This window comes from Microtus pennsylvanicus, chromosome X (assembly GCF_037038515.1).
Source record: "Microtus pennsylvanicus isolate mMicPen1 chromosome X, mMicPen1.hap1, whole genome shotgun sequence".
NCBI lineage: Eukaryota > Metazoa > Chordata > Mammalia > Rodentia > Cricetidae > Microtus > Microtus pennsylvanicus.
The window spans coordinates 70421683-70448561 of record NC_134601.1 but is presented as its reverse complement, the minus strand read 5'-3'; the positions used below and the strand labels follow the sequence as shown (position 1 = coordinate 70448561).

Genomic DNA, 26879 nt, shown 5'->3' with positions numbered 1-26879 from the left:
ACAATTTTAAGCATTGAAAATTTAAGCCTTCCTAATATTCTATTTGTTTAACATCATAAAAAGTTAATTACTTATTACATGCCCATAATTTTATTTTTGTTACTAATAATAAACATGTTTATTAATATTTCACATTCGTATAAAACATTTTTCAAAAAATATGACCTCTAAGAAATAATAAATTACCAATCTCTCAGTAAATATAAATAAAACATGAAAACATTTTCTTTCTTATAAAAAGAGAAGACAACAAAATATAAATAAGATGCTCATTTTTATTTAATTTATTTTAAAATGTTATTATAAATTGTCATATTTAAGTATATGTGTTTCAAATGATAATCAGTGGTAGCTTCATTATCGTGTGAAAGTTCAGGAATAGTCTTTTCCAAAATTCTTTACATTTCTTCTGGAAATGTGAATAATCTATGTAATAAGAATATTTACTATCAAAAATTCTTTGTATTAAATGTATAAAAAAATAATAACTTGCTTGTGGTTGCAATGTTAACTACAGGCCAAGTTAAAATTCAGAACAATTTTTTTGGTATCTGTTTCAGAGGCTCTCCTAAAGTCCCATGAATCTTAGATAATGGAAATCATTATCATTTCATGTTTTAGCATAAATTTAATTATAATTTACAATATATGTGGTATTGTATATTAATATAATTTAAATTATCATTCCATATTTTCTAGGGGCAAAATATTTTTGGTCTCGATGTCATTGAAACACCAGAAGGAGACAAGATGCCACAGCTGATTGTTCAGAAGGAGTTAGATAGAGAAGAGAAGGATACCTATGTGATGAAAATAAAAGTTGAAGATGGTGGATTTCCTCAAAGATCCAGTACAGCTATTTTGCAAGTAAGTGTTGCTGATACAAATGACAATGGGCCAGTCTTCTTAGAGAATGAAATTGAAGTCAGTATACCAGAGAATGCTCCTGTAGGTTCTTCAGTGACACAGCTCCATGCCACAGATGCTGATATAGGTGAAAATGCCAGAATTCACTTTTATTTCAGCAATCTAGTCTCCAACATTGCGAAGAGACTGTTTCACCTTAATACCACCACTGGACTTATCACTGTCAAAGAACCACTGGATAGAGAAGAATCACCAAGCCACAAATTACTGGTTTTGGCAACTGATGGTGGATCAACACCAGCAACAGCTATGGTTCTGATAAATGTTACAGATATCAATGATAATGCCCCATCAATTGACATAAGATACATTGTCAATCCAACCAATGGCACTGTGCTTCTTTCAGAGAATGCTCCACTTAACACGAAAATTGCTCTCATAACTGTCATGGATAAAGATTCTGAACATAATGGTAGAGTGACATGCTTCACAGATCATGAAGTTCCTTTCAGATTACGGCCAGTGTTCAGTAATCAGTTCCTCCTGGAAACTGCTGCATTTCTTGACTTTGAGTCCACAAGAGAATATGCTATCAAATTACTGGCTGCTGATGCTGGCAAACCTCCTTTGAATCAGTCATCCATGCTCCTGATCAAAGTAAAAGATGAAAATGACAATGCTCCAGTTTTCACCCAGTCTTTCATAAGCCTTTCTGTTCCAGAGAATAACTCTCCTGGTGCACAGTTGACAAAAGTCAGTGCAACAGATGCAGACAGTGGACGTAATGCTGAAATAAACTACCTACTAGGTTTTGATGCACCACCTGAATTTGACCTGGATCGTCGTACAGGCATCCTGACTGCAGTAAAGAAATTGGATAGAGAAAAACAGGAAAAATATTACTTTACAGTTCTTGCACAGGACAATGGAATTCCACCCTTAATGTCCAATACCACTGTCTTTGTGACTGTTCTTGACCAGAATGATAACAGCCCACTTTTCACTCATGATGAGTACAATTTCTATGTCCCTGAGAACCTTCCAAGACATGGCACAGTAGGGCTAATCACTGTGACTGATCCTGATTATGGAGAGAATTCTGCAGTTACTCTCTCCATCTTAGATGTGAATAATCAATTCTCTATTGATCCACAGACTGGTGTCATCAGACCAAATATTTCATTTGACAGAGAAAAGCAAGAATCCTACACTTTCTATGTAAAGGCTGAGGATGGTGGTAGGGTATCACGTTCTTCAACTGCTAAAGTAACCATAAATGTGGTTGATGTGAATGATAACAAACCTATTTTTATTGACCCTCCTTCCAATTACTCCTATGAATGGGTTCCACCATCCACAAATCCTGGTACAGTCATCTTCAAGGTTGTTGCAATTGACAATGATACTGGCATAAATGCTGAGCTTCGTTACAGCATTGTTGGAGGAAACACAAAAGGACTGTTTATGATTGAACAAATATCAGGCAACATCACATTGAAAGATAAATGTGTTGCTTCAGATCTTGGTTTACACAGAGTGATAGTCAAAGCTAAAGATTTGGGACAACCTGATTCTCTCTTCAATATTGTAAATGTCAATCTGTTTGTGAATGAGTCAGTGCCCAATACTACACTGATTTATGAACTGGTACGCAAAAGCATTGACACACCTGCGACTGAAAGTACTGAAACACCTAATGCATCCTCTCCAAAAAGTGACTATGTGAAGATAATGGTTGCCATTGTTGCTGGCACCATAACTGTCATCTTAGTGATTTTCATCACTGCTGTAGTAAGATGTCGCCAATCCCCACACCTTAAAGCTTCTCAGAAAAACAAACAAAATTCTGAGTGGGTTACTCCAAACCCAGAAAACAGGCAAATGATTATCATGAAGAAGAAGAAGAAAAAGAAGAAGCATCCCCCTAAGAACCTGCTTCTTAATTTTGTTACTATTGAAGAAGCAAAGCCAGAAGATGCAGACAATGATAGAGCCAGTGTGACACTAGACCTTCCCATTGAACTTGAAGAGCAAACCACGGGCAAATACAACTGGGGCACTACACCTTCTACTTTCAAGCCTGACAGCCCTGATTTGGCTAGACACTACAAATCTGCCTCTCCTCAGCCTGCATTCCAGATCCAACCTGAAACGCCCCTGAACTCAAAGCACCACATCATCCAGGAACTGCCTCTTGATAATACTTTCGTAGGCTGCGATTCCATCTCTAAGTGCTCTTCCAGCAGTTCTGATCCCTACAGTGTTTCTGAGTGCAGCTATTCAGTGACAACCTTCAAGACACCTGTATCGGTACATCCTAGACCGGTAGGTATTCTACGTTTCTAAGTAATCTTTATAATTTATTATTCTCATTCTTTTCCCCTGATATAGGATTATACAGAGCATTGACTTCTAGGAGGTATCAATATAAATATGAATATATCAATCATATTACACATAATATTAAAATAGGAATATGAGTTCATTTCAATTTGGTAGACAAAGTAAAATGAATGCTAAGTTAGAAAAATATGGCATATATTGATGATTATAGTAAGGGTAATTTTTCTATAGGTGGCAGCATAATGTAGATTTCTTGAATAAATACTATAAAATTGAATAATAATGATTATAGCACTATCCTTTTTAACATCTTTTCCACTAGAATCAAAAAAAGCCTGGGCTTCTTGTTCCATAGGAAAGCTTTTTCAAATGTGATAAGAGCTCTCAATACAAATGGTTTTGTGAACCCTAGCTTTATGTGGGCTAATATGTAGATGTCTGTGGTAGTTAAAGAATATGAACATATCCACCAGCTCTTCATTTTGTTTTTTTTTTAATTTATTGATTTATTAAAGATTTCTGCCTCCTCCCCGCCACAGCCTCCCATTTCCCTCGCCCTCTCCCGATTAAGTCCCTCTCCCTCATCAGCTCGAAGAGAAATCAGGGTTCCCTTACCTGTGGGAAGTCCAAGGACCACCCATCTCCATCCAGGTCTAGTAAGGTGAGCATCCAAACTGCCTAGGCTCCCCCAAAGCCAGTACGTGCAGTAGGATCAAAAACCCATTGCCATTGTTCTTGAGTTCTCAGTAGTCCTCATTGTCCGCTATGTTCAGAGAGTCCGGTTTTATCCCATGCTTTTTCAGACCCAGGCCAGCTGGCCTTAGAAAGTTCCTGATAGAACATCCCCATTGTCGCAGTGTGTGGGTGCACCCCTTGCGGTCCTGAGTTCCTTGCTCCTGCTCTCTCTCCTTCTGCTCCTGATTTGGACCTTGAGATTTCAGTCCGGTGCTCCAATGTGGGTCTCTGTCTCTGTCTCCTTTCATCGCCTGATGAAGGTTAATATTCAGGAGGATGCCTATATGTTTGTCTTTGGATTCATCTTCTTATTTAGCTTCTCTAGGATCACGAATTATAGGCTCAATGTCCTTTATTTATGGCTAGAAACCAAAAAATAAGTGAGTACATCCCATGCTCCTCTTTTTGGGTCTGGCTTACCTCACTCGGGATAGTGTGTTCAATTTCCATCCATTTGTATGCAAAATTCAAGAAGTCCTTGTTTTTTTACTGCTGAGTAGTATTCTAATATGTATATATTCCATACTTTCTTCATCCATTCTTCCATTGAAGGGCATCTAGGTTGTTTCCAGGTTCTGGCTATTACAAACAATGCTGCTATGAACATAGTTGAGCATATACTTTTGTTGCATGATAAGGCCTCTCTTGGGTATATTCCCAAGAGTGGTATTGCTGGGTCCAGGGGTAGGTTGATCCCGAATTTCCTGAGAAACCGAAACACTGCTTTCCAGAGTGGTTGCACAAGTTTGCATTCCCACCAGCAATGGGTGAGTGTCCCCCTTTCTCCACAACCTCTCCAGCAAAGGGTATCATTGGTGTTTTATATTTTAACCATTCTGACAGGTGTAAGATGGTATCTTAAAGTTGTCTTGATTTGCATTTCCCTGATCGCTAAGGAGGTGGAGCATGACCTTAAGTGTCTTTTGGCCATTTGAAGTTCTTCTGTTGAGAATTCTCTGTTCAGTTCAGTGCCCCATTTTTAATTGGGTTAATTAGCATTTTAAAATCTAGTTTCTTGAGTTCTTTATATATTTTGGCGATCAGACCTTTGTCAGTTGCGGGGTTGGTGAAGATCTTCTCCCAGTCAATGGGTTGCCTTTTTGTCTTAGTGATAGTGTCCTTTGCTTTACAGAAGCTTCTCAGTCTCAGGAGGTCCCATTTATTCAATGAGACCCTTAATGTCTGAAAAGGAGAACTATAGTGAAAGTACCATTTTAAGGGTCTTCTATATACCATTCAATGTATTTTTTATTTATTTGATGTAGGATCTCTGTATGTAGCATAGACCTGGGTGTCCTCGAACTTCATTTCCACTCTACCCCAGCCCAAAAGTTCCATAAAATTCTATGATTTGAATTTAGAAACTCTCAAACCTCAAACTTTTCCAGATAAGATAAAATCTATAAAATGTCAAAGGATAGTTTGAGATGACTCAGTGGATTATGTGCCTATGGTATAAGTATAAGAAACCAAGTTTAGAGTCCAAATCATATTTAAGAAACTCTACAATGGCACTTGCTTGTTAAAACAGAATTGAGAGAGAGAAAAGAGACGGGCAGATCTCCAAAGCTCTTTGGCCAGTCAGTCTGTCTAACTAAATGGATAATATCCAGGTTTTTATGGATAAGTTCTTTCATAAAATAAAAGTGGAGAACAAGCCTGGCGCTGGTGGCACACGCCTTTTATCCCAGCACTAGGGAGGGATAGGCAGGCAGATCTCTGTGAGTTCGAGACCAGCCTGTTCTACAAGAGAGAGGCTCCAATACCACAGAGAAACCCTTGATGTGGGAGTGTCATATATCAATCTGTTGATTTCATTGTAAGCAATAAAGAAACTGCTAGGCCCATTGGATAGGCCCACCCTTAGGTGGGTGGAGTAAACAGAATAGAACGCTGGGAGGAAGAGGAAGTGAGGTCAGACTCGACAGCTCTTCTCTCGGGAGCAGACGTAGGAGAGACGCCATGCTACCTGCTCCAGGGAAGACGCACACCATGCCCCAGCTCCGACCCAGGATGGACTTAGGCTAGAATATTCCCGGTAAGCGCACCTAGGGGCGCTACACAGATGATTAGAAATGGGCCAGAGCAGTGTTTGAAAGAATACAGTGTCCGTGTAATTATTTCGGGGCATAAGCTAGCCGGGCAGGGCAGGCGGCTGGGGTGTTTGGGGACGCAGCCCCACCGCCGCTCCATATTACTACAAACCCTGACTCGAAAAACCAAAAAAAAAAAAAAAAAAGTGGAGAACAATAGAGGAAAGACTCTGATTTTAACATCTGACTTCCACATGAACAGCCACAAACAAGTATGGACACCACAAAATGTAGGTGCAAATATCCACACTAGCAATATTGTGAAATATACATATACAGAATATTGGAATATTTGGATAGTTACCCTTCATGAACTGATGCATGCTATCTATAAGACATTAGACTAAGCTTAAAATAAGATTACCAAATGTTTCTGTGTATCAGCATCTTAGCATATCAACTATAGACAGATAGCATGATTTATAGTAAGTCTTACAACACAACCATCTGATTTTGATAACATGTTATTTTTCTTGCTCTAGACTGATTCCAGGACATCAACTATTGAAATCTGCAGTGAGATATAACTTTCTAGGAATAACATAATTGCATTCCTTTCCCAAAATATTTCAATAATTTATGATATATAATTTGACCACGCTAATTAATTTGGTAATTTGTATTTCTTCACAAAGTCAAGCAAAACAAAACAACCTTAAAAATTAAGTCCCACATAACCATGAAATTTTATTAGTGTTAAATTGGCAACTATAAATTTAAAGACAAATTAAAATTTCTGGAGGAAGAAATGCATTCATGTAGTTATTCATATTGCTTTTGTTTACTTACTATAGATATTAATAACTGTGATGTAATGGAATGATGCCTTTGTGTAATACTGGTGGGTGGTATATTATTTGTGAAATATGGAATTACCTGTGCGTTGTGATTACTGAAGACTTTAAACATCATCTCTTGAAGTTTGGAAGTGAAGGTAAAGTATTCATTAAAGTTACCCTCTGAAAGATATCCAGGGTAAGAAAAATTTTTAATGAAAATTAAAGCAAAACTACAACAAAATGAAAGAAATCTATAGACCAAGGTATTCAAAACATGCATTATCATTGTCACTGAGAAAACAATTATTACCTCTGGTATTTTAAAGATTTGTATGATGTAAAACAATGTCTTAATTTTTACATTGATCACAACCATATTTTCCAGTAATTTAGTTATTAAAAGTATTTTTTCCATGAACATGATTCATCTCATACATATACATTTAAAATGAAGGAAATTTTATAAAAATTGTAAAATTCTTTGTACTCCCTATTTTGGTGTTTCTGTTATTAAGAAACAGAATTCCATTCATATGACAATAGAAACAAAGATTCCGAGATCACATTTTAAAATGGTTATATATGAACTTTGAAAATCTCTAGGAAAAATTCGTGACACCATAATAACATTTGAATGAATTTATTTTATTTGACTGATGGTAAATTGTTGACTATAGACCATTGCTCTTAGTAATTTATCTTTTAAAGTTCAGTCTCTTTTCACAGTGCTTTTTGATTAGCTATTTTTTTACAAAATAATTGGATGCCTCAGATGCAGTATACCCTATGTTTTATTTGAGAAAGAATGACAGAATATGTTTTTATTTATTATTCTTTAAGATCTTTTCGTCTTGCTAATACTACTAACAGAATTAAAACAAAAACACATAACCCCTTATTACATCTTCATATAAAATGGGAGCATAAAGGAACATATACCCATCATATAATCTTATTTAAAAATGTTCTTTCAAATTCTAAATTATGTATTTTCATGATTATATGGACATTATTCTTACATATGTAATTAATTATATATATATATATATATATATATATGTTTTTGCAACAAAATATTCTCTTATTTATTTTTCTATGTGTATAATCAAAATGAATACCTGATAATATAATATGCAATCATGATAAATACTTCCTCCATGAAACTAACTACCAAGTCTTGAAGAAAAATCTCTCAGTTAAAAAGAAAACCATGTAAATTTTTTTGAAAAATTTTCTTTAGTGTCCACAACCAAATTGCTTTTCTATATTCTAGAGTGTCTCATTTGAAATTGTTTTAGTACTTTGTTTGTAAATGTTTCATTATTTTGATGGTTAACAAATTAACAGTTCCCATTTAAGTAGAATTGATACTTACTTTGTTATACATAACATTCCAATCTATTAGCTTTCATGTATCCAAACTGACTTAGTAATGAAAATATAACCCTTGAATGGATTATCAGAAATCTTTGCATTGTTCCCACTATGGAAACTTTTATTGTTCACGAATTATTACATAAAATGTTATTTTTAAAAAATATGATTGGCTTTTAAAAATAAAACATGCTTTACAACATAAAATTGTACTAAAGATAGATTGCAAACTATTTTTAATAATTACTCAATGGGGAGTAATTTAAATCATACTGTGCTTAATCCATGATGATAAATTTTAAAAAAAACTGGTAATTGACACATTATTGGTTATATAATTTTGAGAAGCAAGATCAAACATTTTTTTTTATTTGTTTTATTATTTCCCAGGTATGTCCTTAATCACAAAGTCAATGAAAGGATTATTTAAATATTATGTAAAATTGAAGAAAATTGATTGTAATCACATTTGTTTATATGAAAATATTTCCAGTAATTTGACATGCATTTCAATAGCTTTTAATTTTTATAACCTTGAGGTAATAAAATATCACCAGCTCTTATGTTAAGTAAACAGAGACATTGCTTATATTCAAGGCTGTAAAAAACTCAGAATGGAATTGCATAAAAGCTGCATAACCAATTTGTGAGTCATTAAATTTCATTAATGTCTTTCCATTTTGTCACTCAGTTATTCAAAGTTATGTGTTAGGTAGCATCATTTGTGATGTTCAGATAAAATAATTATATTTTCTGTAGAGATTTATTTATTTGAGAGTGTATTCAATCCTATTTGGTGTCATGACTGCATGAATATGCTAACCAGACAGAACTGAAGACATAAAACAATTTTCAGTACAAAATGAGGTATTTCTCTTAACTTCATAAATACACAAAGTTTATATTCAAGGACACAGAATTATATAATGGCATGATTTTACAAACAAAAATGTTTAGCATGCTACATAAACTTATCATTATTTGAATCTAGATAAATTGCTAATATTTAACAACATATTTCCCTATAGTGCCACAATTCAACTAAACATGTATAAATTTTAGTATTTCAAAAAATTAAAACATGCATTTCAAAATACACAGAAATCATAGAGGTGACTAAAAAATTATTAAGTCTTCTTACATTTGAAAACTGATAGATATTAATCAATCATATGTTTAGTAATTGATATACTTGCTTGAGTGTTTAAAGAACAAATTTTATTTTGATAATTAAGTAGTTCTAGTATATTTTAATTAAAGTGTCTTAGTGTATTTATAAGCACATTTCTAGACATATGTGTTATTTTTTTAAATTTCTAGGAGAAGGAAGTAACATGAATTCGAATTTAAGACAGCTATTCAAAGACAATAAATATATATTTAGAATATTAGTGTCTTTCTAGATTGTGGTACCTTAGTTACAAAATGTGATCATCCTGTTTAATTCATAGCTTATCATTAATTATGTTTCATAAAATTTCTACCTTATTCAGTATTTTCTGAGTATGTGCTTTTGCTATTTTTACTTTCATTCATGTCACTTGAACTTAAAGTAACTGCAGTAACTGTCTTTATGAAGTTTTACACTTTAATTAAACCTTAAATATTCAATAATATTAAAGTAGTATGAATAAAATAGTTATCATATGTACTCACTCATAAGTGGTTTTTAAACATAAAGCCAAGAAAATCAGCCTAAAATTCACAATCCTAAAGAACCTAGACAACAATGAGGATGCTAAGAGATACATACATAGATCTAAATTGATAGTGAGCTAAAATTGTTTTATTACCTTAACATAAAGAGTATATTGAGGTACTTGCCATCTATCCATTGGAACATTCCAATGTATAACGCATGATTATGTTTTAATTGCTCTAAATTTCACAGTAAGTAACATAAAGCAATTTCTTCAAGAAATAGTTTAATGTATTCAATATAGCTGATACATACTGGTACAAATAAAAATGCAAATCAAGTGAGTCATCATATATTTATAGACTATTAAGTCATTAATTCAGGAATAACTTTTTTTTTTTTTACTTTAGCAGTGTTAAACCGGTAAGTTTCAATCACAGCACAAACTGGAGAACGATCGAATTTTTGATTTATGCTACTTCAAACATTCAATGTGTATGTACTAATTGAAACATTAATGTTAATACTGTCCAAGATATATACTCTAATTCTATAATGTATAATATATTTAATTCCAAACTTCAAACTTCAGTATCCATGTAGGAAGTATTATTATTGATTTAAAATCAGGGAACATACATTGACTGATTAGAGGTCCCAAAGATATTCAGCATTGGGAGTTAGCTCATTATGAGTAAAGTACAAGACATGGCATCTACCAGTTGCCTAAGTTAAATTGCTGAAATTTTGTAGTTCAGTAACCAATTTATTTTGTGATGTAAAAAATAAAAAAAAGAAAATTATGCTAACATTGCTTGTCTACTACATAGTTTTGAGGATTACCTTCAGTTACTGATAAAGGAAGGAACAATTTTAATTGACAGTTATGAGCAAATGCCTTTGTTCATGAATAGTTTACACACTAAAAGTTCAAGTCATTGTATACAATAATAAGTACTTGATTAATTACAATTTTGCATTATTTTTCTCTAGATATAGAAATAAATTATATAAGATGTAGTCTCATTTCTAAAATCTTAATCAATTCAGATGAGAATAACTTATATATTATAGCCATCTGATTTACTAAATTTTATGTTATTTTCTGACAGGGTCTCATTTGTTAGTCCTGCTTAGTTATACACTCAAGCTCCAGATTCAGCCTGCCAAAATTCTGTAAATGCAATCATGCATCCCCTCTTTTTTTAGGTTAATGTATTGTTTTTTTTTTTGCAAGTTAAAACACATTACTTAATGTAGGTAGGCTGGTGTCTGACAAAATACATTTCTAACTAAAATTAAGACAAATTATTTTATTGATTTTTTATTTACTTTGATTTCAGTCAAATTTATTGATCCTAATGACACCTGAAATTTATTTGCCAGATTCAGGAATCTTCTTTACAATTACCTGTCCTAATAAACTTCAAAACATACATATTCAGAAATGCACTGTTAAATAAATTCACAATAATACATATGCTTGAGTGGAAATACTATTATCAGTTATTGTAGATTTATGTTTAAAATCCATTTCCTTTATTAGCCATATTTATAAATTGTCAAGGTAGAGTTTGAAAAATCTGTATTTTATCATGTCCAGTCTCAAATATGGTAAATAATGTATCTCTTAAACCCTGATAATTTTATCTGATGTTAAAAACTTAAGAAAACAATGGAAAATATGCAAGAGCTTGATATGTAGCTTAATGGTAGAGAACTTGCCTAGTATGGGCAAGTCCTTTGGATCCATGCCTATTACACCATTAGTAAATGATAGATAAAAACACAGAGATGAATCTATGTTTGCAATTTGAACATGCATCTTCTTTTGTATTTTAACCAGGCTTTTCCTGAGCACAATTTTGTGTATTTTAATGTTGCAATTATGCATAATTATTAAAATATTTAAGATAGTACAACTTTAAACACCATTTTGCTATTTCACCTAAAATTAAGAAATTAGAAAACTGGTTTCAGAACACAGAAGAAATTGATGTTTCTTAAGTTGTATATCCCTCAAAATCAATGCAAGATGCTGTATGAAAAAGTGTCATTTTATATTGGAAGAGAAAAATCACTATGAGCTAGATGTTATTGGGAAAGTTTTATAGAGGACATTAAACACAGTATATTGAAATGGATAAAATAAGAAAGGTCCAGTGGTGGGATAAGTAAATCAAGCACATTCCATTTGTTTGGACCAGTGTATCCTGTCATCTTTGAAATTTTAAAATGTTAAGGCTACATTAATGGTAATTTTGTGGAATAAAATCACAGGTTGGAGGAAATTTGATTTCTATTTGGAATATCTGACTCATCTTATATCCTTATTACTTTGCCAAAATACTGAAGTTCAGTCTCTAGTCTTTCACTGAACACAGACTTTATGTGCACACCCTTATCTGTTAAATCCAATCAGAATGATTTTATTATTAATTCTCAATCCTAGCAAGTACTTATATTCTCTCATTTTGAAGTAATATTATCTTTCATTATAATAGTTTCTATGTTGTTTTAAATGTTTTCAGACAATTGCATTTCATTTTATGTCCTCAACCTGCTATTTTATTACTTTTTTCTATTTATCCCCTCTCTATTTTTTAAATTTGATCGATGTCCTGATGAGTTATAATCTCCATATATAATCCTGACCATTCTTCAGTTTTGACAAAAATATAAATATTATTTTTTCAAGCCCAGATTTTGTTACAAAGAAATATATTTAAAAACTGGGATGTTTGTACAATTGTTAATGAAATCAGAATAAACACAGTATCCCTCTGAGTGTATTGAGAGTAATATGAGTGAAATCTAGAAGACTCACACAGTAAACTGCTCCAAGTGGACGTGTGAATGTTAGTCTCAATGTCACCCACTACATTAAATGAGAAAGAACCAAGAGAGAGGGAAAGAGACAGAGAGAGGAGAGGGGGGAGCATGAGAGAGAGAGAGACAGAGAGAGAGAGAGAGAGAGAGAGAGAGAGCGAGAGAGAGAGAGAGAGGCTTGAGGCTAGCTAGTAAAGTCAACCACTGAACTCCGGAACCTGTCTCACATTAAAAAAAAAATACAGAGTATAATCTAAGTATGGAATTCTGACTTCCAAGTTAATGCCACACATGTGTACTGATACACATAAACACATACAAGCTTATATAAACACACATACATTAATATGCTATTTTTACAATAAACGATTTTAGGTCTTCCGTTTAAAGCAACACGATAAATAAATATAAAATCCTGAGAATGAATAATTCAATGTTGTTAGTATTTACTGTTTCTAATGAACTTCTACCAAGGAAGTACAAGAAAACTTTTGGCAGTATAAGCTGCATTAATAATAAACAGAAAAAGTAATAATTCCACTTCTGATAATTTACTGTATGATTTTACAAATATTTCAATTTTAAAATATCTTTATATATCATATTATTAGAGGTCAATTTAGCTAGTAATAATTTTCTTAGTATTTATAACACATATACTACTTCTAAATATTGAATGGTAAATAAAACCCCTGTTAAAAAGTTTAGAACTTTATGGTAGTAGTGTCGCAAACCTTTAATCTCAGCACTTGAAAGGCAGAGAGAGGTGGATCTCTGTAAATTCAGGACCAGCCTGGTTTACAGAGTGAGTTCCCAGGACAGTCACTGATACACAGAAAATCCCAGTCTCACAAAACAAAATAAAACACAACAGACAGAAACTTTTAATTTGGGACTAGATAGATGGATCATTGGTTATGAACACTGACTGCTCTTCTAAAGGACTTGAGTTCAATTTCAAGCCACGCACATGACAGCTCAGAACTGTCTGTAACCTCAGTTCCAGGGCTTCTGACACCTCACAGTGACAGAAATTCAGGCAAAACTCCAATGCACATAAAATAAAAATAAATTGAAAAGGAACATCATTTATGCTCCCAACAGAGCTCTTAAAAATTAGTTTAGGGGGCTGGATAGATGTCTTAGTGTTTAAAACACTGGTTGCTATTCAAGAGGTCCTGAGTTCAATTTTCAGCACTCACATGACAGTTCACAACTGTCTGTAACTCTAGTTCCAAATGATTTGACACTCTCAGACAGACAAAAATACTTGCAAGCAGAACAACAATGCACATAAAATAAGAATAATTAAATCATTAAAAAATTAAAAATAGTTTATAGTTCTTGTCATTAATGCAATTAAGATTCAATACCTAAATAAGAAAAAAGTTTAATTAATTAATGAAGTGATTATCTAAGGCATGATATTTTCACTTTCTTTTTATGAGTTTGTTTCTCTGTATTAAATGTTAATTGTTTAATTAAAACTATAAAATAGTTTTCTCAGGATTTGAATGTCGTGGCTTTTTCACCCACATTTAATTGTGCCACTACACAATTCAAAATGTAAAGGAGGGGGAGGGAAATGGGAGGCTGGGAAGAGGTGGAAATTTGGTTTTTTTCTTTCTTTATTGTCCTTTTATCAATATATATATATATATATATATATATATATATATATAATGTAAACAAAAACAACACAGAAAGAAGTTTTGCCATTTATGGTGGCAAAACCTGTGTAGGTTCAATACATTGTTATAACTCATTATTAGTCATTATACATATAGCTAATCACTTTTTGTCTGTTTATTTTAAAACTATTGCTTCAATAAATTCATGTAGTAAAATCATACAGGTTATGATTCAATATACATATAGTATCCTTAAAATGATGAGCCAAAACTTCGAGACTAAAAAGTTAACTATTAGAAAAACTATAAATAGGATTCTCTGGAAACCCACAAATAAGTTTAGATGATTGCAATGTGCAATCATCATCAGAGAAGCTTCCTTCTGAATCAGATAGGAACAAATACAGAGACCCACAGCCAAATATTATTGCAGAGAATAAGAGATATAAAAACACTCAGTCCTAAAAGGGATGTCCCCATCAAATCATTCCCTCAGGCTCAGGAAATTTCTTCGCAACAAATACAGGAGAATTCCAAGGGTTGGTTGATTCTTCAATATGGTGAGCATCTATTTGCTCTTGTACCAGCTGTTCCAATACCTGCAATTTATCTTCAGCTAGAGGCCACTGTTTGATCCATATTGGCTTCTCAGCCATTTTAAAGGTAGGGCTGCTGGTACCTCTAAATGTTTTCTATTTGCTGTATGTTCTTGTATAGCCTGAATGGCTGATGACCTTTTTCTATAATATCTCATCATATCCTTCCCAGAATTATGAGTTCCTGGAACTACAGGAATGTTAATCTGGGTATTCCATTGCTATAGCAGGTCGCGGCCCCATAAATTTATGGCAATATTGGCTATATATGGCCTTAATCTTCCTATTTGCCCTTCAGACCCTATGCATTCAACCCATCTTGTGCTTTGTTTTATATGAGATAGGGTTCTAATTCCCAGGAACTGAACATCTACGTCTTGAAGAGGCCAATTCGGATGCGAAGATTCTGGAGTAATGATACTTACATCTGCACCTGTATCTAATAAGCCTTCAATAAAAATTCTGTTTATAGACTCTTAGCTTTGGTTCTTTGATCGTTAATGGAAGTCTGCCAAAATATACGTTTAATCTGCCTTACTGGATGTTTTGACTCATCCTCCACATGTAATTCATCATTTAGACCAGTATTACTTTTTACAGCAAAAATTGGAGCTTTTAATTTTCTTGGTGAGGCATGTTCTCCACTGTGACTGGGAATGACTGGGCCACTGTTGGCTTGCAGGCCCCTCACAGAGTTTCCCGATAGTATCTGGTTGCCTTGTCTGTCTGTTGTTGACCTGCATTCGTTGGACCAATGTCGGCCTTTACCGCATCTCCTACCTATATCTGAAGGCCGAGGTCTCCTATTTTTATCATTCTAAGAGGAAATATTATTCCTAGAAATTCTTTGCCTGCAATCCCTTTTCAGATGTCCTAATTTACCACAATTAAAACACCTGGCAGTTTGTTGTCTCCTCATTGCTTTGGAAATCACTTATACTACCCAAGATTCATCATTATAGCTAAATGTCTCAACATTCATCGTATGCTAAATCAATTCATCCATAGGTGCTGATCTAGACCTTAAAGGCCCAATTATCTTTTTGCAATCTATGTTTGCATTTTGAAAGCTAGAGATTCAAGAAGTATTCTTCTAGCTTCTGGGTTTGTTACTCCTATGTCCAGAGCCTTAATTTATCTTTGACAAAAGACAATAAAGGGTTCTCTCTGTCCCTGCCTAATCCTGGTATATGATTATACCCTTTTCCCTGGATCTTGTATTCTATTCCAAGCATTTAAGGTTGCCTTGTGACATAATGACAATACTTCTTCATCATAAAGAGCTTGGAACTGTGGATCAGCATACACTCCTACACCAAGAATTTGATCTTGGGAAACCTCCACACTTTTGCTCTTCTTTGCTGTTCCATATGTTTGGATTCTTCTCTGAAATAAATTCCAAACATCAAGGAAGGTCCATCATCTAAAACTGCAGACATTAACTGATAGAAATCATGGGGGGTAGCTCTGACATTAGAAGCCCAAGTCCTTATCATTTCCTTAACAAATGCAGAGTTCAAGCCATAATTAACGATAGCTTGCTTAATTTCTTTTAGATCATTCATTCCTATTGGCATCCATCTATCTTCTTTGACTCCCTTTGAGCCTTTAGAAGTTGAGGCTTTGTCAGAATAAATTACAGGATATGTCACTAAAAACCTGGGTAAGCCAGTTCTAATAGCTGTTGGTGACGTTGTATCCTGTCCTTGTGCCTTCTTACTATGTTCATCAGCTCCAATAAATTCTTCAATCATTTCAAGTCTTTTCATTATTGTCTCTTTTGAATCCTGAATCTCCTTATCTGCATGAGTTTCTAGTAAAGATTGTATGGTTCTCAGGAGTGCCATAATCTTCCTTAATGATAGAATATTGAAAAGAATACTGAAACCTAGTAACCATTAAATTAAGGTATCCCCATAGTCATATAAACATTGCATGATATAATCCATTGTATCAATAAATAAACAGTAAAATTTGCTTTGGAAATGAAAACTGCCATATTACCTATTATCCAGCAGGTGGCGCTGTTGCCAAGATGCAACTAGAACCGCTGCATAGGTGACGAAAACAGGGTCCTGTTTCAGCGTCCACCTTAGTATTTGTTAAAAACTTAGAAATGCGAGTTGCTCAACAAAGTAAATGTAATTAAATCAATTCCATACATGGAATCATAAACCCAGAATCCAGGGGTAGAGAAGAGTAACCCAGAAGCGGCGTATGCCTCCACGTGACAGTGTCACCCCGAGGGGTTGCAGCTTTCGGCATCCACTTGCACTCTGGTTTGCATTACTTAAGTGCTGTGCTTGCAAGGGATATTTAAAAAAAGACTCAGAAAAGAGCAAACCAGGCGGGCAGAGACTGTGTGGGCCTGTGAAGTTTAAATCCACGTGGGGAGGCAAATGATAGGGTGTGTGGGGACTTGAAGTCAATCTGAGGCATGTAAAGGGAAATATAAAGAATTGCAGCAAGAAAAGCCACTGTGTGATAACTTATATTGAACTGCTGGCTCCATGCACAGGGCATAGGCCAAGGCTGAGGGAAGGAGGGCTCGTGCCAAGCCGAGCTGGTGGCAGGCAGCCGAGCGGGGGAAGGAGGGGTCCTAAAACCAAACGTTCAGGCGCCAGAAGAAGATGTAAGTCACAAACAATCCCACACCAGTTTGGAATTATGATTAATAGGATGGTTATTTATTTAAGGGGGAAAAAACTTACAGATCACTGTCCCGGACAACAGCCCTCTCTGCAATCAGAAAGGGAGCCTAGTCACCAGAAGCAGAGCTAGAAGCCAGAGAGAAAGAATGGAGGGAAGTGGCTGCTCTTTTTAAAGAGAGAGAGACCACACTCCAATGGGCTGGTATCTCAGTGGCTATTGGCTGAAAGAGCTGAAGGAGCATCCCATATTTTTAACTCCTTTTAAAACCTTCCCCAAAACCAATCTCAAGAAGTTACAGGCATTTATCGCTTTCAATTATTCTTATCCCATTTTTGCTGAATCTGTCTTGTTTAATTAAATTTGCCTTTTTGTTCTTTATTTACTAAGCATCAGATTAAACCTTAAAATCATTTTCCCTTAAATGTTAACCCCTCTTCTTCCATTAGCATCATATATTTCTGTATATGGCAATGGCTTATCAGTAGACTCTGGAAACTTAAACACACTATCTTCCCTCCCAGAAGAAACCAGACTCTATTCCTTAGAACATAAACAGGTATTGCCAAAAGTGTGCTAGTTTCAATGCAGGAAGCATAGCACACACACACACACACACACATACACACACATTTTTTTTTGTGGGCATTCTTTCTTGAAGCTTGTACCACATGTTATGTGAGAGATCACACAGACTCTGCAGGAGGTGGCATGACAATCATCTTTCTCTAACTGGCTTTTAATTTTTGTATTTTCACATTTAGAATTGAATTCTAAAATTTGATGAAGAACTGAATTTATTCAATTCCCTAATTATTGTCCTAATCAAAAAGTTAGTTAAGGTAATGAGAACATTGTAAAATTGGGAGAGTGCTTCCCTAGTATGCAGGAAACTCTGGGTTCAGTACATAACACAAAATAAAACAGGTATGGTTGTGCACTTTGCAGTCCTAGCACTCAGAGACATGAGAATCAGAAGATCAAGGCCAATCTTCGGTTGAAACTTAAGAAATTGGAAGCCAGTCTGGACTACATGATCTCCAAAACAAAAATAGTAAAATTATATACTTTCTGGGTGGGTAAAGGTTTTATCCCCAATAACATTAAGATTGAAGAAATATATTACGTTAAAATACAGTTGTTATTTTTGTTTTGTTGATTGCTATTGTTTTTAGGGCATTTTACCCACACATTTATTATTTCTTTCCTGTTCTCAAGAGTTTGGTGTGGTGCAAACTCTTACTTCCTAATTCTCCCCTGTATAAACTGAGGGATAACAACAATTAAGTAAATTACTCACATTTGACAGCTAGTTAATGGCTGGGCCATAGATACTTCAGTTTTGCCTTTGCTCTCAACCTAGTTCTTGATTTACTCCTCCATCTCTGACAGATTAAAATATAAACTTAATGCTACTAAATATTTCTACCATAAATATGATAATTTTATGTGATTTATTCTAACAAAACAAAATTGAAATATTATTAAATTTGATAGTGGTTTATAATATTTAACAGTTACCAATTTCAATTATGTAGATTTTTTTCATCTTAACCATAACCATTTTACAAAATCGAGCATCAAATATAAAGTGTTTATAAGAAGGTCCTATTAACAATGTCTCTGAACATGTTTCCTGAACACATTTCTGTGATACAAGCAGTTGGAATGAAGAAGTTATTGGACTAAGGATCAACCTAACTTTCAAGGATAAATAATCTGGAATGGGAGAGGGGAATTACCTAATAGAACTGGATTAGAGTCTAAAAGTGGAAGAGTTTAGACACAATCTGCATCATTTTGTACTGTGCTCCCTTTGCTGTGTTCTTTATTTTCTTCAACAAAACCACTCATTGGGTAAAGAAATAAATATCTTCCAATACAGAGATAATCATCTTAAAATTCCTAATGTTCTTTATGTGATTTAATTCTTTTGGGGATATATTATTATTTTCCCTTAAAGTTCTAGAGAAGGTTTTTGACTTCAGTAGTTTTCTTTTTTAATAGTTTGAATAGTTGTTTACTTACTTCTTTGTTCCATTTCATTTGTAATCCTTGTATGCACACCTATAATCCAAACACATGGGAAGTGAAACCTCAAGGACTTGCTACTTAGAAAATTCAAGAACAGTTTGATCTTCATTAAACCCTGTCTAAGAACAAAGGACAACTAAAAGATGAAAAAATAATAATAAATTTTTATATCTATAGTAGCTACTCATATCATTCTGCATTCTTTGTGACAATGTATTTCATTGTGCATGTTGATATTGTCTAATCAATGCATGGTATGCACATTAAAATTCCTGAAAATCTAACTCAATACAATAATGTACATATCTGTCTGATTGCTAAACCATCTGGGGATCTAAAAGCAATCTTATTTTTATTTCTATAATCAAATTCAATCACTAAGAATGAAATGCCTTGTAGGCATTCTTCTATGAATCATTCCATGTCACCTTCCTGATCTAGGTCCCTGGAGGGACCTGAAAAGTTGAAAAATTTGCTGTATGTCATCTTTAATTTTATGATCTTTCACAGAAAATATGAAAGTGAATCACAAAGGTAAAATTAAGCCACCTAATCTATAGGAATATTCCTAAGGAAGAAGTTTCAAAGATGTGTTGAAACAATAGCATCTTAAAATATAAAGTGAAAAAAAGACTAAAATACCCAGTTCATAGTTTAATTAGTCAAGCTTTTTTCTTTTACTTTAAAAGTCTTTGTGAAATTTATACATAACATTTTATCACATCTGTTCTTATTTCCACCTCTTTATCAAAAAATTTTAAGGTGCAAGTTGTAATAAATCATTCTAGTTTTCCACACTGAGGATAAATAAGATCATCATAGGTTAAAGGCATTTATTATTTGTGTCTCATCAGTATAAAACAAAGTTTATTGATCACAGAAAAACAAAATAAACAAATAAACAACACAACAATAAAAACAAACAATCCAACAAACGAAACAAACTTGTTTAAGCGGTTTTGTAGATTAAAAATTTTTTACTCTAAGTATATAACATTAGCTCCATGTCGCATTTGTACCCTGGATGACAGGAAGTCAATCACTCAGTTGGTGAGGCTTTATTTATTCTGCTATAAAATGAAGATAGATTAAATAATCTTAAAAAACAATTCCAGATATAGTTACAGATTTTATATCTGAGAATTTTATCAGTAGAGTAAAATATTTGATTAATTGGTACTATAAAATTCTGAAGAGGAGAAAATAAGTAAAACAAGTGTGATGGTGTATTTAGAAAAGAGGTAACATCAAAGTAAGGAGATCACAGTTGCTTAAAAATGTGGCTTGGATTTCCATAGACAGAGTGAAAAATAGGAACTAAAAGGAGAAATATGGTAAGGGGAATAATGAGTAATGAGGAGGATGAAAGGGGCATGTACATGAATCAGTAAAGAGACTAATCTACATTAAAAAACAGTGATGGATTTGGATTGTGTGATTATTTCATAATAGCACGACTCTTCATAGAGTGTATTTCAAGAGTTCAAACAATTTTAAAAGTATAAAATATTTTTAAATAATCATAGATCAGACTGGATTGGTCGCATTCAGGGTGGTATGCACAAAACTCAAGTCAGAGTGGATTAAAGACCTTAATATAAATCCAACCAAACTGAAAACTGATAGAAGAGAAAAGGGGAAGTAGCTTTCAATGCATGAGCACTGGAGACCACTTCCTAAATATAATCCCAGTCGCATAGACACTAGGAGCAACAACAAATAAATGGGACCTTTTAAAACTGAGAAGCTTCTATAAATCAAAGGACACAGTCAATAAGACAAAAAGGCAGCCTAATGAATGGGAGAAGATCTTCACCAACCCCACATCAGACAAAGGGCTGATATCCAAAATACTGAACTAAAGAGTAAATTTTCAACAGAAAAATTTCAAATGACCAAAAGATACGTAAGAACATGTTCAACTTCCTTAGCTATCAGGGAAATGAAAATCAAAGCAGCTCTGAGATACCATCTTATACCTGTAAGAATGGCTAAGGTAAAAAAAACACCAATGATAGCTTATCCTGGAGAGGATGCAGAGTAAGGGGAGCATTCATGCATTGCTGGTGGGAATGCAAAATTTTGACTATTTTATGTTTTGTTTTTTTTTAGATTTTCAGTTCTTAGAATATTGGCTGTTATATGAATATGCAATGTTCCTATTTGTTTTGGTGAATCAAAATAGCTGTGCACACCTTGAAAAATGATTGTCACATACTATAAGATCCTTGTAAAAACAGGTCCATATATATACATAGGGAAATGCAATTACTATGAGAAAGTATATCATTTCTTCAAAAGGAGAACTAGACATTTTCATTTTTTTAGGTGAAGGAATTTTTGATTAGTATTAGTAAATTTTGCATCTTCTCATTTCAAATGTAAATGGCAGCTAGTCATCTACAGTTTATTATTTTTCTCTCAGGATATTTGTATTAAATATAAATTTATCCACATTATAAAATAACCTCCAATACAAGAAGTGGATCTGCTTGAGCATCAGCACAATATAACTGCTAGATACAGAAAATTTCAACAGCATGATTTTAAGTAGGATGGGGCAATAAGACAATTCTACTGATAACAGCAGAATTATGTAGAAATAGGAGTGGCAGGCCACTTCCCACCACCCGGCTAGCTTTACTCAAAATAATTACACAGAAACTGTATTCTTTTAAACACTGCTTGGCCCATTAGCTCTAGCCTCTTACTGGCTAATTCTCACATCTTGATTAACCTATGGCTAATGATCTGTGTAGCACCACAAGGTGGTGTCTTACCATGAAGGATATTAACCTGCGTCCATCTTGGAGAGGAAAGCTATAGTGTCTGTCTCACTGGCTTCTTCCTCCCAGCATTCTGTTCTGTCTACTCCACCTATCAAAGCTGCTGTCCTATCAAAGGCAAAGGCAGTTTCTTTATTAACCAATGAAATTAACACATAGACACATGACCCTCCTCCATCAGAATTAGTTTGATTTGTTTGACATTCCACAGTCTTAGTGATGTTTTCCATTTTCTATGTGCCTTTTAAAAAGTCAGTTATAATAGTTAACAAGTTCAAGTGATTTTAAAGTCAATATTAATATTTAAAAACAGTAAGTGGACACATATTTGAGTATGATTAATTCTGATATTATCATCTTATAAAATGTGTTTTATGATCTTTCCTGGAACACAAAATATTCTTTGTGTTCCCAAAATTTGCGTTGGAGAAACATCACCTTCTACAAAATTAGAATTATTTATAAATACTTTGTATTATCTTATATCTATCCCAATTCTACAATAAACAGTAGATCTATGCATTAGTTTCTATCCATTGAATTAATGATGTAGTGAAAAAAATTATATATTTTGATGATTATCTGATAAAATTTGTAAATGTATATATTATTTTCATTGTTAAAAATGTAGGATTTTAGGCCCAAGAATTAGTTCAGAGTCTAGAGAACTTTGTTTCCAAGACTGATAAATGGAGTTTGATCATTTGATGTTGGCTTGCTGTATATTACTTTTTATTATATTTAGTTATGTTCCTTGTATCCCTACTTTCTCCAAGACCTTTATCATGAAGGGATGCTGTATTTTTTCAGAAGCTTTTTATGCATCTAATGAGATAATCATGTGGTTTTTATTTTTCAGTTTGTTTATATAGTGAATTACATTGACAGATTTTCATATGTTGAACCATCTCTGCTCTGGAATGAAGCCAAATTGATCATGGTGGATGATGGTTCTGATGTGTTCTGGGATTTGATTTCCAGTATTTTATTAGCATTTTTGCATCAATGTTCATGATTGAGATTGTTCTGTAATTCTCTTTCTTAGTAATATGTATTTCTGTGGTTTGGGTATCGGGGTAAATATTGCCTCATAAAAAGAGTTTGGCATTGTTCCTTCTGTTTCTATTGTGTGGAATAATTTGAGGAGTATTGGTATTAGTTCTTCTTTGAAAATCTGGTAGAACTCTGAGCTGAAATCATCTGGTCCTAAATTGTGTTTGGTTTGAAAACTTTTGATGACAGTTTCTATTCCTTCAGCAGTTATAGGTCTGTTTAATTTGCTTATCTTGTCTTGATTTAATTTTGTTAAGTGGTATTTATCCAAAAAGTTGTTCATTCCTTTTAAGTTTTCCAATTTCATGGAGTACATGTTTGGTTCACAATATTTATTAAAATGTATATCCTAAACAGTAAAAGTGTGATTTCAATATAGTACTGTTTCCACTCAAACTAAAATATATATTATTTTATTTGTTACTTGTCTAGCTCACTTAACAATAAAATAACTGTTGCATAAACAAGGGGATTCTCCCAAGGGAATCAAGAGACAGATTGTGCAGAGGGTTTTATTTTAAAAAGTGTAATATATTTTTTAAAATTTATTTTGTAAACCACATTTGCAGTCTAGTAAATTTTCCAAAGATGAATAGAATTTCATAATAGTACAATTTAGGCAAACTTAGCAATTTACAACTTCACATAATTATGAAATAGTCAAATGATCAAATGGAGTTAATACCTTTTCCAAATTTTTATTCTCAATTACAGAAGATCTCACCAATTTACCAGAAACTAATTCATGACAACACACTGAAAAACCATGATAAACTTTTAGAATTTGTGATAATACATTGTTACAAATTTAAACGTGGAAGGTATATCTTTTTATTATAGCATTGTTGGGTCAAATGCAGAATTTAGGCATTAATGGACATTATTAGACTTTAATGTCATTAGAATTTAAGGACATTTTATAATGTATTATGTATTAGAAAAACTATAATCTTTCCTTGCAGCAATGAACTTTCACATCATAATTGAAATATGAACAGAAAAGGTATACACTGTTTCTTTGCTTTTTCAATTTGTGTAATGATCATAGATTTTGGCAGACACAGAATGGTTATTTATTCAGTTATACATCTTTTAATTTAAATACTATACAGCATGTGTGTATAATATCTAGTCTTCCATTATTTACTCTACAAAAAATAGTTGCTATAAAATTATTTATTTAAAATGTGGTCACCTCAGAGAGTGCTGCTAAATTACATGATCATTTGTTGACTCTGGAGAAAACATGCCCACACATACACAGTCCATATATGCTAAACAATTTCCCCTTTTCACATTGTACTATAAAATTATTATTCAAATAAGCTTTAATTATTTTAAGTATATTTCATAGAACAATTAGATGAGAAACCCTGTCTCGAAAATAAAAAAAAAATGTGCTAGTTTTGAAATTTGGCATTGTTTTAAAGATTTGGAGCACATTGTTGAAAGTTCAGTGAACATCCTGGGAATGTCTTCATGCTTGGTATGGAAAAAAGACTGTGGCCTATAATTTTGGAGTTCAATCAGCTAGAATAATTTGTATAATTTCAGTGATGATCTAATTTTTCAACTCTAAATTAGACATAAATTCATATTTTGCATAGCTTTAGGTATATTTTGTACTAAGTTATCTCATAGCATAGCATCTAGTAGGTACTTGATTAAGATGATTTTGGTAGTTACTTTGCCTATTAAACAAGATATAAATACAAACAATACAAAACAAAAAAGAAGTTTTGGAACAGATTGCAACAAAGTAGTATAGTGTCTAATATATTAGTGTAGTGAAAGAGTACATTTTAGAGACACAACCCATTCTTACAACACCGCACATCTAATTAGTTATGTGATTATATGAGATTCAATTGACTTTATGTAATTCACATTTTACATTTAAAATATGAGATCTGATAACAGTTATTTTATTGAGATATGTAATAAATTACATAACAAAATGTTGATGCTGTAAGCTTAAAATACCTGCCAGTTACTTTCCGCATTTTAATAAATTGTGAAATCAAAATGCAAATAAAGATGAAATTCATCATCTGCTACTTAATGTTAGCTTAAAATTTATTTTCTTTCTTTTTTACAAATTAGGCATTTTGGAAAGCAGATATGCACACAAAAATCACATACTTCTCTTTCTTTTCAAATCAATTACAAATATTTTTATTATTAGTCAGAGGACAACTTGCCAGAATCAGTTTTCTCCTTCCATCACATGGGTTTGGTCCCAGGCTTCTCGATAGGCATCCTTACCAGTAAAGCTATACCAATTCTTTAGAAATTTGTTATTTAAGAAAACATTAAAGTAACATTAAGATAGGCTTTTTAGTTCAGATAAGCAAAGGAAGCTTTCTTTGTCTTTTGAATTTTGTACTTGGGGGATTTTCTTGATCTTTTTCTTCAAAGGGAGTAGATAATCCATTTATATGAACCTTGGGTTATGATTAGTTCAAAAGAAAGAAAAGGAGAAATTGAATAACTGTGCATATTTTGGTGAAAGAAAATAATTCCATTAAGCTTACTCAGTACATCATAGTCATGAAGTTTGAAGGGGCATTTGATTCCCATTATTAAAGGGCTCTCTATTGACATTTATATGTGGATTCAGTTTGCAGCTTATGAATAAACTCCAAATCCCAAAGGTTGTTAGTTACAAGACAATGCAGGTGATGTGGATGTTGTTCTCTTAGAGCAGGATGGCTGATTTTTAAAAAGCGATCCTATGAACTTCTAGAAAAAAACACAGCTGTTGCTGTTTTCAAATAGCTCCAGTACCTATATTGAACTATTTTGTTATTAGGTTTTACACTTCAGCCTCTTAAATGAAAATTCTTTATTATAAATCCCAGCTGTCAGAATCTGACAATGAACACAAGTTGTTGGACAAGCATTTTGTATTTCTTCATTTGCTATCTTGTTCAATTTTATGCATTGAAAGCTTCAGTGAAACTGGGGGGAAAAATGTCTCTTAGTGTTTTAGCAATCATTTTTTTATTACTCTGTCAGCTATTATTTACATCCGAAAATACTTTAAAAATAAAACAGAAATGATTGTGATGAGAAACCATTAAGGAGATACATGTCTACAGTTCCTATTTTTGTTAGACTGAAGAAACATCTTTAGGAGATCTGTCATCTATCATGCTAAATACAGATAATAACAAGGTATTGTGCCTTTGTAAATTTCTGAGAGTAGATTTTAAGGTTCCTAATACAGAAAATGATTAATATGGTATGTAATATATTTACTAATAGCTAGAATTAGCCAATCCAAAACTAAATATTTAAAAAGTTACTTCCAATTAAAGTCTTAGAAATGGAAATTAAAACAAATCTTTTGCAAAGTTTCTATATTAGGTGTTTACATCCAATGATTTATAATTTAATATTTTATAATTTACTCATTCTTAATTTTATTATGAGAAAGATTTTTAAAATGCTTTGAAAGAAAAAATATTT

The 26879-nt window shown here is 33.1% G+C and overlaps 1 protein-coding gene across 2 annotated transcripts in view; it reads left to right on the top strand.

Annotated features, from left to right (window-relative positions):
- Positions 1 to 26879, top strand: part of Pcdh11x (protocadherin 11 X-linked) — a 607940-nt gene that overhangs the window by 92109 nt on the left and 488952 nt on the right. For both annotated transcript variants that reach the window (XM_075957257.1, XM_075957256.1), the window contains exon 3: positions 700 to 3192. In XM_075957257.1, the coding sequence (XP_075813372.1) occupies positions 700 to 3192 (2493 nt within the window). The remainder of the gene's footprint in view (positions 1 to 699; positions 3193 to 26879) is intronic.